The sequence below is a fragment of the Urtica dioica genome, chromosome 1, assembly GCF_054948205.1.
Source record: "Urtica dioica subsp. dioica isolate 48M chromosome 1, U.dioica_male_clone48M_v1_H2, whole genome shotgun sequence".
Lineage (NCBI taxonomy): Eukaryota > Viridiplantae > Streptophyta > Magnoliopsida > Rosales > Urticaceae > Urtica > Urtica dioica.
Window position 1 is genome coordinate 24,299,952 of NC_142756.1, and position 13,479 is coordinate 24,313,430.

The 13,479-nt window shown below is 49.9% G+C and overlaps 1 protein-coding gene across 1 annotated transcript; it reads left to right on the top strand.

Moving 5' to 3' along the window:
• Positions 1-10,084: 10,084 nt before the first annotated feature.
• Positions 10,085-11,031, top strand: LOC149407826 (F-box/kelch-repeat protein At3g27150-like). Its single transcript, XM_089622191.1, has 4 exons — positions 10,085-10,379; positions 10,479-10,582; positions 10,711-10,807; positions 10,895-11,031. The coding sequence occupies exons 1-4, from the start codon at positions 10,085-10,087 to the stop codon at positions 11,029-11,031; spliced, it is 633 nt and encodes a 210-aa protein (XP_089478317.1).
• Positions 11,032-13,479: the final 2,448 nt, after the last annotated feature.

A 13,479-nucleotide genomic window follows, 5' to 3' on the forward strand; every position in this document is an offset into this window, starting at 1 on the left:
AGCGGTCCTCGCGCTTCTTTGAAGCGACCTTCCTCCTCGGCTTTGCCAGACACGTCTTCGGACTCTAAGCGCGTGAATTCGATGGTCGACGTGAAGGCCGCGGAGGTTAGGGGGGAGTGTTCCCTGGGCCTTGCTCAATCTTCGATGAAGATGTGGAAGAGCGTTGTGGCCAGCAGTGACGTGGAGTTCTTTCGTCACGGCGTTTCCGAAGCACAGAGAGTGAGTTTCCCTTGCCTCGTTTGCGATGAATCTGTCTTTTGCTAAACTGTCTTTTTGCCTTCTCAGGTGCTTGCTCGAGCGACCCGGGGCGAGAAGATCCTTCACGACCTCATCAGGCGGATGAGTCGCGCCCAGGAGGAGCTTGCTCAAGCGAAGTCTCAGCTGGCTCACGCCGAGCGAGGTTCTCACTCAAAGGCGGAGTTTGCGAGTCTCCGCGAGCAGCTTCAGGAGGCTCGCGTGGAATTGGGAGTTACCCGCGGCAAGTGCGACCGTGCTCAGGCAGCGGTTGCGAAGATGGCTGAGGATTTAACGACGGAACGTCAAGCCCTTGAAGTGGCGACTCGATCGACCGAGGTCTTCCGGAGCGAAGCGCGGGACCTTCGACGTCAGTTGGAATCGCGCACGGAAGAAGTTGGCATTCTTCAGGGCTAGCTTACATCAAGTGAGGTTGCCCGTGTTCGTGCGGAGCGTAAGCGCGATTCCTTGGCGGAGGAGGTGGTTCGGGTCACCGAGGAGAAAGCCGCGGCGGAGCAGCTTGCGTCCGACCTTCAGGACGACTTTGATGTCGGAGTCGAGGAGGCAAGGCATGCAGCGGCGGTGGAGTGTCGGGACGCCACAGCTGCCGAGAATGTTTCTCGGGGGGTCACCTTCGACTTCTTCGAATCGCTTTTCCCACCACTCGACGGGGCCGACCCTGTGGGCGACGATCCTGCCGAGTGACCGTTTTCTTTCTTTATTTTTCCTGCGCAAATGTTTTAGCGCGTGCTTTTTAGGTTTTTCCGTTCAGCGCACTTGTCTTAGCGCTTGCTTACTAGGATATTTCCCTTTAGCGCACTTGTCTTAGCGCATGCTTTCTCGGTTTTGAGGCAATTGCCCCTTTCTTTTATGAGGAGTTATTCATTTATTTTTATGAATGTTTTCGCACATTTATCTTCTACGGCATGCATGGATGGTCACTTGTTTGTGTCAATGATTTTGTCCATCCTTTTATCTCAGCAGGATACTTTTTCAAACACGCCAGTCACTTGGATGGTTTGCGTTCTTAAGTATTTTCAACTGCGAGTCAGCCATGCTACGTAGGTGTGTTACGTGCGCCGGATTGTGCCACGTGGGCGTCTCAAATCGCGCCATGTAGGCATCTTGGGTTGCGCCATGTAAGCGACTTACGTGCGCCATGTAGGCGTCTTAGGTTGCGCCATGTAGGCGTCTTACGGGCTGCGCCTTTACGCGACTTACGTGCGCCATGTAGGCGTCTTAGGTTGCGCCATGTAGGCGTCTTACGGGCTGCGCCTTTACGCGACTTACGTGCGCCATGTAGGCGTCTTAGGTTGCGCCATGTAGGCGTCTTACGGGCTGCGCCTTTACGCGACTTACGTGCGCCATGTAGGTGTCTTAGGTTGCGCCATGTAGGCGTCTTACGGGCTGCGCCTTTACGCGACTTACGTGCGCCATGTAGGCGTCTTAGGTTGCGCCATGTAGGCGTCTTACGGGCTGCGCCTTTACGCGACTTACGTGCGCCATGTAGGCGTCTTAGGTTGCGCCATGTTGGCGTCTTACGGGCTGCGCCTTTACGCGACTTACGTGCGCCATGTAGGCGTCTTAGGTTGCGCCATGTAGGCGTCTTACGGGTTGCGCCTTTACGCGACTTACGTGCGCCATGTAGGCGTCTTAGGTTGCGCCATGTAGGCGTCTTACGGGCTGCGCCTTTACGCGACTTACGTGCGCCATGTAGGCGTCTTAGGTTGCGCCATGTAGGCGTCTTACGGGCTGCGCCTTTACGCGACTTACGTGCGCCATGTAGGCGTCTTAGGTTGCGCCATGTAGGCGTCTTACGGGCTGCGCCTTTACGCGACTTACGTGCGCCATGTAGGCGTCTTAGGTTGCGCCATGTAGGCGTCTTACGGGCTGCGCCTTTACGCGACTTACGTGCGCCATGTAGGCGTCTTAGGTTGCGCCATGTAGGCGTCTTACGGGCTGCGCCTTTACGCGACTTACGTGCGCCATGTAGGCGTCTTAGGTTGCGCCATGTAGGCGTCTTACGGGCTGCGCCTTTACGCGACTTACGTGCGCCATGTAGGCGTCTTAGGTTGCGCCATGTAGGCGTCTTATGGGTTGCGCCTTTACGCGACTTACGTGCGCCATGTAGGCGTCTTAGGTTGCGCCATGTAGGCGTCTTACGATTTTTTTTTTTTTTTTTGGTGGAGCGTGTTCTTTTGAGAGTTTCCTTACCATAGCTAGCCCCCCCAAGTTTTTTGGGTTATAAGTTAATTGTTGATAACCAGAAAACTTGCATAAAACGAAATTGAAATGGAAAACTTGAGTTTTATTACTTTTGCGAAAAAAACTTGCGAGAAAATTTAAATCCTAAAACATTGGCTCGTAGGCCTTATTGAAAATGGAAATAAAAGCGATAAAAAAGTGGGGGACGCTAGCTACTGATAGTACTGCCTCAAGTGCTCCGCGTTCCACGGGTGGCGAATCGGAGTCCCGTCCGTGTGCTCGATGTAATATGTCCCGTCGTGAATGACTTTGCGGACTCTGTAAGGGCCTTCCCAGTTTGGGCCTAGGACGCCGGCGCCTTGGACTTGTGTGTTTTGGAATACCCGTCTGAGGACGAGGCTTCCGACGGCAAAGGTTTGCCTTTTGATTTTGGAGTTGTAGTATCTTTCGACCTTGCGCTTCTGTGCGGCGAGGCGTCGGAATGCTTCCGCCCTCTTTTCGTCGATCAGGTCCAACTCAAGGCGCATGGCCTCGTTGTTTTCCGCTTCGTCGAACGTGTCGACTCGGAACGTGGGTATCTCGGTTTCAATTGGAACCACAGCCTCGACCCCATATGCAAGGGAGAATGGCGTCTCGCCGGTGGCGTTTCGCGCGGTTGTCCTATACGCCCATAGGAAGAATGGTAATTCCTCGGCCCAGGCGCCTTTCTTGCCTTCGAGCTTCTTTTTCAGGTTGCTCTTGATAGTCTTGTTGACTGCCTCGACTTGGCCGTTGGCCTGAGGATGTCGCGGCGAGGAGAAGGTCTTGCTGATCTTCAGTTGATCGCAGATATCTCTTACTCGCGCGTTGTCAAATTGTGCCCCGTTGTTGGTCACAATCGAGGCGGGGATATCGTGCCTGCATATGATGTTCTTCCAGATGAAGTTTGTCGTGTTTGCTTCAGTTATTCTGGCAAGCGGCTCGGCCTCTACCCACTTAGTGAAGTAGTCGATGGCGATAATGGCGTACTCGTATTGCCTCGGCGCTCTAGGGAGCTTGCCAATGATGTCCACGCCCCACTTAGCAAAGGGACGTGGGACAACGATGCTGCTTAACGGGGTCGGGGGCTGTCGCGGAATTTCCGTGAAGCGCTGGCATTTATCGCAACGCCTTGCCCATTCGCAAGCATCTCGCTTCATGGAAGGCCAGAAATAGCCTTGCTTAAGCGCTTTGAGCGCAAGGGAAGTTCCAGCGGCGTGGTTTCCGCAGATGCCCTCATGGATTTCGCGGAGGACCTTGGTCGACTCAACGCTATCGAGGCATCGGAGCAGCGGTGTCGAGTAACCGCGCTTATAGAGCGTGCCCTCTCGGAGCGTGTATTTGGATGCTAAGGCCCTCAGTTTATCGGCTTCCTTGCGGTCTTCGGGGAGTTCCCCTCTTCGCAAAAACTCGACAATTGAGTCCATCCAAGTAGGCTGAGATGCCACTTCTATGGTCCCGACTTCGTCTCGGGAGATGGATGGTCGTGGGAGAGATTCAATGGGCACAGTCCCCAATCCGTCTTCGTCGATGCCAGATCCGAGGCGAGCAAGCGCATCAGCCTCCGAATTTTGTTCTCTCGGGATTTGGTGAATCTCGAACCAAGAGAAGGCCTCGAGTTTGGAGTTCGTCTTAGCCAGGTATGCGACCATGTTGGGCTCCTTGGCGATGTAATCTCCCTTAACCTGGTTTACGATCAACTGCGAGTCGCAGTGTATTCGCAGGTTATGGGAGCCGAGCTTCTGTGCTAGCTCTATCCCTACAATGAGCGCTTCGTATTCAGCTTCATTGTTGGAGGCTTGGAAGCCGTAGTGGAGGGCATATCGCAGCTTTTCCCCATCGGGGTTAATTAGGATTATTCCGGCGCCAGCCCCCCAAGCATTAGATGCTCCGTCTACGTATAACTCCCAGATGGGACCCGTTGGGTCTACCTTCCTTTTCCGAGTTAGCTCGTTATCGTTTAAGTCAGTTTCCGCTCTTCCCATATCGGGAGCGTAGGAGAATTCTGCCACGAAGTCGGCTAAGGCCTGCCCCTTTATAGCCGTTCTTGGGTGGAACTCAATCCCGTACTCGCTCAATTCTTGGGACCAGATCGCCATGCGAGTCGACGTTCCCTTTTGAAGAGCTTTACCGATTGGATGCTCAGTTCGCACCGCAATTGGGTGAGCTTGGAAGTACGGTCGTAGCTTCTTAGCTGCCGTTACGAGAGCCAGAGAAAGTTTATCAATCTCGGTATAGCGTGTTTCCGCGTCGAGTAAGGCCTTGCTTACGTAGTAGATTGGCCATTGGACCTTGTTCTCCTCGCGGACAAGGACGGCGCTTACAGCTCTTTCAGAGACGGCGAGATACACGTACAGCGTCTCGCCCTCTTTCGGTTTAGAGAGGAATGGTGGGGACCCAAAGTAAGCCTTCATTTCTTGGAAGGCACTTTCGCACTCGTCCGTCCACTCAAAGCCGTCCGTCTTCTTAAGAGCTTTGAAGAACGGTTGACACTTGTCGGTGGCTTTAGACACGAAGCGTGTCAGAGCGGCAATCCGACCGGTCAGGCTTTGCACTTCTTTGACTCGTCTTGGCGACTTCATTTCAAGGAGTGCCTTGATTTTTTCCGGGTTCGCTTCTATGCCTCGTCGGCTGACGATATAACCGAGGAACTTTCCGGATTCAACCCCGAATACGCATTTGTTGGGGTTGAGCTTCATTTTATATCGGCGGAGGATTGTGAACATCTCCCTAAGGTCGCGTACGTGATTAGTTGCCAGTAGGCTTTTAACGAGCATGTCGTCCACGTACACTTCCATCGTCTTGCCGATTTGATCGGCGAAGATCCGATTTACCAAGCGTTGGTATGTTGCTCCCGCGTTCTTAAGGCCGAAAGGCATGACCTTGTAACAGTAGAGACCTCGATCAGTGACAAAGGTTGTCTTAATTTGATCGGGCTCGTGCATTCGAATTTGGTTGTAGCCTGAATAGGCGTCCATGAAGCTTAGGAGTTCATGGCCGGCCGTGGCGTCCACCAGTTGTTCGATGCGCGGGAGTGGAAAGCAATCCTTAGGGCAGGCTTTGTTAAGATCTTTGTAGTCTATACAAATTCGCCACTTCCCGTTGGGCTTTTTTACCATTACCACGTTGGCGACCCACTTGGGGTACTTAGCCTCTCGAATGAAGTTTGCGGTGAGGAGTTTCTCGACCTCTTCATTTATGGCCAGGTATCGTTCTGGGTTGAACGTTCGTCTAGCCTGCACTTTTTCGGCGACCTTTGGGTCATCGTTCAGTCGGTGCACTATTACCTCGGGATCGATTCCGGGCATGTCCGCATGAGTCCATGCAAAAACATCATTGAACTCCCTAAGGAAGGCGGTAAGCTGAGTTTTGATGGCGAGTGGAAGTCGGGTGCCGATTTTTACAACTTGATCAGGCTTCGACTCGTCCAGGACGATTGGCACAAGATCATCGGAGGTTTCCACTTTGAGTCTTTCGATTTCATCACGGGGGTCAAGTTCTCCGAACTTCCTTGCATCCCTTAGGTTGCATGGGTAATCGTCTTCCAGTTGGAAGATTGTGTTGACCGCTTTTCCCGCGGACTTGCCATCAACTCCTTGCACGTAGCATATTCTGGCTTGGGATTGGTCTCCAGCCATGATGCCAATTCCCCCTTCGGTGGGGAACTTCACCAGTAGGTGATACGTGGAAGTGATTGCCCTTAGCCGGTTCAACGTGGGTCGCCCGATGATTAAGTTGTAGGGCGACTCTTGATCGACCACTAGGAATGGGACCATGTGAACGGCTTCGATTCCTCCAGGGGTCCCAAAGGTGACCGGCAGGTCGATGATGCCCTCGGTCATAACCTTTTCCCCAGTGAACCCAAACAATGGCGTTTGGGTCGGAGTCGGGCGCAGCCCCCCGAGCTTCATGCGCTCTAGGGTGGACTTGAAGATTATGTCGGCAGCGCTGCCGTTATCGATGAGAACCCTTTTCACCAAGTTATTGGCCACTTGGGCTTTGAGCACGATCGCGTCATTGTGCGGATGCACAACTCGCTTGGCCTCTTCATTGGTGAAATACATCGTCTCGTGAGGCACGGACGGAGGTTCTTCATATGTGAAGTTGACGTGCATAGCAGCGTCTTCCTGAGACACGGCCCTAAGGAATTTCTTCCGTTGACGGGCTGAATCCCCATCTTGTGGACCTCCCAGTATGGTGGTTACCACGTGCAGTTGTGGGTTGGCGTTGGCAGTAGCCGGGGTTTGGTTGGCAGAGGCGGCCGCTCCTCCTCCTTGACCAGACTGCTGTCTGTTCGCGGTGGGGCCCGCAGCGCCAATCATGCGCAACACGAACTCCTTCAGCTCGCCCCGTTGGATCAGAGCCTCGATTTGCCTTTTGAGGTTGTAGCATTCCGAGGTCAAATGACCATATTCCCGATGGAACTCACAATACCGGGACCGATCGCGAGTTGCGGGGTCCTTCTTCATTGGAGCCGGGGGCGTGAACTTGTCACGTGCCAGAGCCAAGATCCTTTCCGGCGCCGTGTTCAGCGGCGTGAACGACGAGTACCCTTTGAAATTTTCCGCAAGTCGCGGTTTCTGAGGTACGGAGGGTTGGTTGCTAGAAACCTGGTTCCCCTTGTTTCGCCTCTTACGAGGTTCGTTCTGCTCGCGGATAGGTTCTTCTCGACGGCGAGAGCTTTGAGTAGTGCTCTTGCGTCCGTCGAGGTAATCTTCGACTCCCATGAAGGTCTTAGCTCGAGTCATTAACTCGGCCATGGTGGAAGGGACACGGCCGACGACAGACTTGAGGAAGTCACTCGTGCGCAAGCCTTCTATGATAGCGGCGATCGCGTCACTGTCGTCAAAGCGGTCGACCTTGTTTGACTCTTCTGTGAATCGGGCGAGGTATCGTCTAAGAGACTCGCCACTCTCTTGCCTGATTGACCACAGGTACATCTTGGTCTTCTTTTGGACCATAGACGTAGCGAACCGTGCCAGGAACATGTCCTTCAGGTCTTTGAACGAGTGGATGCTTCCTGGTCTTAAGTTTTTGAACCACTCAAAGCCGGGTCCGGCGAGGGTCAAACTAAAGGCTTGGCACATGGCACCAGGAGAAACACCCTGCATCGTCATCCAGGTTTCATAGTGCTGGATGTGGTAAGCAGGATCTGCTTTACCATCATAGGGAGCGAGGTTCGGGAGCTTGAAATTCCCCGTACAAACCTCAGCCAATATCTGAGTAGTGAAAGGCGATGAGTTCTCCTCAACGACTCCGTAGGCACTTCCACCTATTCCGTATTCTCGGAGATCTCGTACCTCATTTTGAAGGTTGTGGATCATAGTGACCACATCGAGACCGGTCGTTGGAGTAACCCCTTGATCGGGAGGAGTCACCTGCAGCCTCTCGTTAGACCCCTGTCCTGCGCGGCGGTTCCCGTTAGTTGGGGCTGCCAGCGGGATGTTGGGTCTAGAGCTTAGTCGCTCTCTCAGATCATTGCCACGCCCAATGCGTTGAGCAGTGAGGTGGTCCCTAAGATCAGGGCTGGCCGTACGGAGGCGCCGGCTCTGCTTGCGGCGGTGCGCTCTCCGCGCGCCCTGACTTTCCGTAACATTCTCCCTCGGACCTAGTCGGTCGAGGGCCGAACGTCGGGAATTCCCCTCTTGAGAAGCTACCGGCGCATCGCCTGTTCGGGGTAAGGGATTCGACGGACCGGCTTCAAACACGGCGGGGAGTCCCCCGTCCTTCGTGAGAGAAGTCTCGACATCCTCCGAGTCACCAGTATCCTCATAATCAGGGTCGCGGTTTTCCTCGTTGAGGTTCTCAGGATCCCCGTTGGGGATCGTCTTGTCACGCATAGGTTGCTTCGCAGCCAGTTGGCGGTGATACCTTGCGTTCCTCGCCTTCAGTCGGCGGATACTCTCCTCCAACTCCGTGATGCGGTTGTCCCTGCTATCAGGAGATGGAGATGGTGAGCGGGTCGAGCTCTCTTCGTGGAGCGACTCTTCGTCACCATGCGCTCGGGAGCGCAAGAAGTATTTCTTGGTCTTAGCGACGTTTTCGGGGTTGTTTGCGCCCTCCGAACGTACGGGTGGTTGGCTACTCATCGTTTCTCAAGTTCGAGAAGGTTGAGTTCGCAGAAGAAAAGAAGAAGATGAATAGAAGGGATTTCGGGGTGAATAGGTCGGGAAGTCCCCTCCTTCTAGCGCCAAAATGTTGTCGCACGAAAATGAACAACTATTTAAAACCTCGGGCGGTTCGATCCAAGGCCGGACCAAGTGATCGCACCCGGGCCAAGAGTGTGAACTTGATAGTCTCGAGCTAGGGTTCTCTTCGATCAACCCGCCTCTCGGGAGAGGTAGGGGGTGAGGAGGATGGGTGACCGTGCCTTGGTTGTCGGCTGCCTACGTACCCGTGCGTGGGATCAGGTCAGAACGTAGTTCAAGCGTGTGTGACGCAGTATGAGGCGTGGAGCCTTGGTGAAGAGGCGTGCTCGACGAAGGAAACGGGGCGCGAGAAGTCCTCGGCAGCGTCTCAGAACTTCGGAGATCGCGTACGCGTCTAGCGTGTTAGACGCGCAAGGGTAGCTCTAGTTGAGAACCCTAGGGGCGTGCTTGAGCACCGGAGAACGTTCGGTCAAAGGGAGCGACGTCCGGGAAGTTCCCGTGAGTGCTTTGGGACCTTTGAGAACGAGGGAGAGAGAAGAGAACCTGCTTCAGGCCAAATGTGGCATCCAGAGAAGCAGAGAAATCGAGCGTGTCGATAAGAGATGAAGAGAATTATTGGATATTTTTGGATATCTTGGGATGGCTTTCCCCTCAATGAGAGAGGGTATTTATAGGTGTTTGGGAGCCTTAGAAGGTCCCTTTTTCGTCCATGTGGGACTAGGATCGCGCATGCCATCAAGTGGAGGCGCACGGCGCGCGCGGCGCACAAAGAGCGGCGCACAACGCGCGGCGCGCGGCGCGCGGCGCAAGGGGCGCGGCACGCGTGTCACCGGGCGCGGCGCGAGGGTCACCTGGCGCGGCGCAGGTCGCGCGGCGCATGAAGCGCGCGGCGCGCGCCTGCATGGCGCGGCGCGCCGTCTGCTGCACGGCCGGCCGGCGTAGCGCGCTGTGTGCGTGATGGACGGCTCGTCTTGGCCGGGTTCTTGCGGGCCTTCGAATGTCATTCTTCTCACGTGAAATATGAAGCTTTCTACTTGATGAGAGTGACTCGATTCGAGGAGCAAGGCTCGGCCCGGCGAGAGCGACTAGCGACTTGAATCGAGGAGTGACTCGAGGATGACTCGAGGCTCGATTCGAAAATGACTCGAGGCTCGACTCGAGGAACAATTAAAGGCTCGACTCGAGGAACCATTCAAGGCTCGACTCAAGGAGCGAAGCTCGACTCGAGGAGATTGACTCAAGGCTCGACTCGAGGAGCGAAGCTCGACTCGAGGAGTCAGGAGTTTGGGCGAGGGCTTGAAGATTTGCCGCTCTTCAGGACCTCCGGCCTGACCATCGGCCCATTGAGCGACGTGCCTTTTTGGTGTCTCGGGTTTTCCGAAAACGACCGACAACACCGACGTTACTCATTTTAACGATTTTTTTGACGGAAATCCACTAACTGTTATAGATAGATATAATATAACAGATCAGGAAATATGGTGCGTGGAAGGAGAGCAAGAGAAGATGAACGACCGGAGCTACTTGAAGAGTTAGAGGCGATGGTAGTGGCGAGAGTGCTTCGGGCGGAGTACGGCCGTTTCTCCGTCGTCAACAGACGGTTCTGGTCCCTCATAAAGTCCGGCGACATCTACGAAATCCGGCGAGACGACGGGGTTCGAGAGCTGACGGTGTTCATGCTCGCCGCCGGAGCTCAGATGTGGTGGGCCTTCGACCGAAACTTCCGGCGCTCCCCGCCGGAGAGCCCTTCCGGAACGGCGACAAGGAGAAAATGTTCTCTGGACATTACAAACTGTTCTAAGTTTCATTAATTCATTGCATACAATCATTATATTCTGAATAACAAAAAGATAAACAAACTTCATTTTGCAGCGTTTAATTTGGTAGATGGAATAGATGTCCCTGCAATTGAAGAAAAAATTGCACGGTACCAAGAAGAAAATGTTGAGCAAATAATGATTAATCGAGCTCAAAAGGTACTTGAGAATATTTTATTTTATTTTATGTTATTTTATCAAGCTTCTTTTTTTTCCCCCCTGCTTTATACTACCCATTTAAGAAAGCTATTAACGAAATCATTTTTTTTTTACCGATAATCAAATAGGCTGAGGATTTATCAGCAGCAATGGCGGCAAGCAAGGGAAATTCTATTGCCCAATCTGATAACGATGTGGTGAGATTGAAATCGCCTCCTTCGTCTCGTTTCATTGACTCTAAATTTTATCTTTCCTTTACCTTCTGGGGTGGTAGAATCAGATATTGATATCCTCGAATGAGTTGGCTCCAAGGGCCGTCGATGATCAACCCCCGCTCCATGTTCGCCGCCGCGGCTTCCGGCGACTTTGGTTACGTCGCCGGTGGGCTCCTCCGGGTCACCAATGAGTCCCACAGCCTCAACTCTGTCGAAAGGTACGTGTTAGATTGAGACACGTGGATTTCAGTAAAAAAAATCGTTGAAATGAGTAACATCGGTACTAGAAATGCAGTTTAGTGATTATTCCCGTAAAAAAAAAGTTTGAGTACCAAACTGAGTTCAGAGAAAGAGTTTGATGATTTATGCCGCCAATTCCTCTTTTTTTTTTTTACTCTTAGTTATACGTTACATCATCAATAACATTTCGAATTGATATTAAGAACAGATTAAGAAAAATAACAAAAAAATATCGGGGTATATGATATTTTTTCCAAAAGTTTCTTTTTCTATATTTTTTGGAGAGCTAATCCTCAGATACCTTATTCGAAAGTTATAAGGTATCATCACTCATACTAAACTATTGAAGATATTTTGGTTAGAAGTTTGAGGAAAAAGAATCTTGGGAAATAAGTTATAAGAGTCTTCATTTTGAATCTCAAGAATTTTCGAAAATAAAAATTGTTGTGCCCTTTTTTCCTAACCGTCAAGCAGGGACGGAGCCACATGGGGACCACCGAGTGCATGCGTCCTCACTGACTCGACGATTAAAAAAGATTATATAAATTTGTTGCAATAATTATTATTAAAAAAATAAATTATATATATAATATTAATACGTTACCATACTTCACAATGAAACTGTGATATATTAGTTGACAAAAACTGTAGCATGATCTAATTGACGGGAGCGCAGATATGTTTGGGCTTCGAATCCTCCTATCTGCAATTCATTGAAATAACTTTTGAAATAATTTAAGTAATTTGATTGTGGGCCCCAACCTCATTTATTTGTTCACGATTTATATTATTTTAATGTCCAAAAATGCTTAATTTATCACTTTCTTCATTATCCAACCAAAACCTCTCATATTCACCGTTTCATTCTTTTTTATAATTTTAACCATCCCACTCCTCTAATTATTTTTACATGTCAACTCAAGTAACTAAGTAAGTACATTATATTTCTCATTATTTTATTATATTGTTTGTTACAAATTTCTATTGGTTGCATTTTCTAATACATCAATGCACACCATGTGTTTGATGAAGGTCCAAATTTTCTTTTAAATACTATTTTATAAACATGAAATAATGCCCATAATAGTTTTTGTATCGATTTTGTTTTTCTACTGAAATAAACACGGAGAATCATTTCAAAATAAAATTCAGTCAACGGTCCCATAGAAGAACATGTTTAAAGTCAAAGAAGAGTAATGTGAAAGAAAAAAGAGATATTTTGGAGGATAAAAAAAATATTGAGAAAGAAAATCTGTATTATTTTGATAATGAAGTTATTATAGATTATTTTCATAAATTGATATTTCTTCGTGAAAATTTGTAATATTTTTATTGAGTGAACGGTTTTATTATATATTTTGCAAATTTAATTTTGTTTAATTTTTTATTGTGTCCCCCCTAAACTCAAGTTCTGGCTCCGCCACTGCCGCCAAGGCCCAAACGACAACCCGAGGAAGAACAATGATACAAACGTTAAAGAGGAGGGAATGGGCCAAGGAATATCTCGGCCCAAAATAAGGGAAAATGCCGAAATTTGACCCTGAAACCTCATAACATACCCAAGGACAGTGGCGGAAACCCTCATTACAATTAGGTTGAATTCTTGAGTAGAAAATAAATTCATTTGAACCGAGAGATTTTCAGTGTCAACTCTTTAGTGGAGTCAGTTGACATTAAGCTAAACTTGGAAAAGGTTTGTGAACTTTTGAGTCCAAGTATTTTAGCTCAAGCTTTGTTCATTTGGATCCATGAGGTCACTGTCACGAATCACATCGATTAGGAATAGTTAAACTGGAAGCTAAGTCAAAACAAGAACGAAAATTGTCAAAAGGGTATTTTTGTCTTTTGAGACATAGCATGAAATGAATGTCAATAAATTTCTTGACAAGGTCATTTAATGACATGTTTCACTCGGCCAATATTAGTCTTATTGGGCCTTGTGGATTAATTTCATTTCATAAGAATTTTATTGAAAATTCTTAATGAGCCTTTTTCATGTTGTCATGAACAAGTGGAAAAACTTCTAGAAGGCCTTTCTAGATTGAGATAGGCGCCCAACATACCCAAGAGAAAGAGAGAATATTTTGTGCATAAATGTATGAAGATACTTGCCAAAAGAAAAAGAGGAAACAAATTTCCCCTAAGAGGAAATGAGGTAGGCGCCCAAGAGAGAGACAAGGCAAGGCAATGAACAAAAAAGGAAACAAATCCAAGCCTTCTAGAAGGCTTGCCTTGGCCGAGTATGTCATAGAGGAAAAGAGGAAATTGGCTCATGAATATGTGATATTCTATAGAAAAGGAAACTACCTTATTGAAGGTAAGACCTCTCCTATAAATAGGAGCCTCATTCTTCTCATTTTTCTCATTCCACACAAGTTAGAGATTGAGAGACTCTCTCTCTAGACATTGTGGCCGCCCCTCTCCTCTCTCTCTCTAGTCAAT

What these genes read in the sequence shown, in the direction of transcription:
- LOC149407826 (XM_089622191.1), top strand. Translation starts at nt 10,085, where the DNA reads ATGGTGCGTGGAAGGAGAGCAAGAGAAGATGAACGACCGGAGCTACTT. An exon ending in AACGGCGACAAGGAGAAAAT is followed by an intron (nt 10,380 to 10,478) that starts GTTCTCTGGACA and finishes TTCATTTTGCAG; the next exon opens with CGTTTAATTTGGTAGATGGA. An exon ending in GAAATCGCCTCCTTCGTCTC is followed by an intron (nt 10,808 to 10,894) that starts GTTTCATTGACT and finishes GTTGGCTCCAAG; the next exon opens with GGCCGTCGATGATCAACCCC.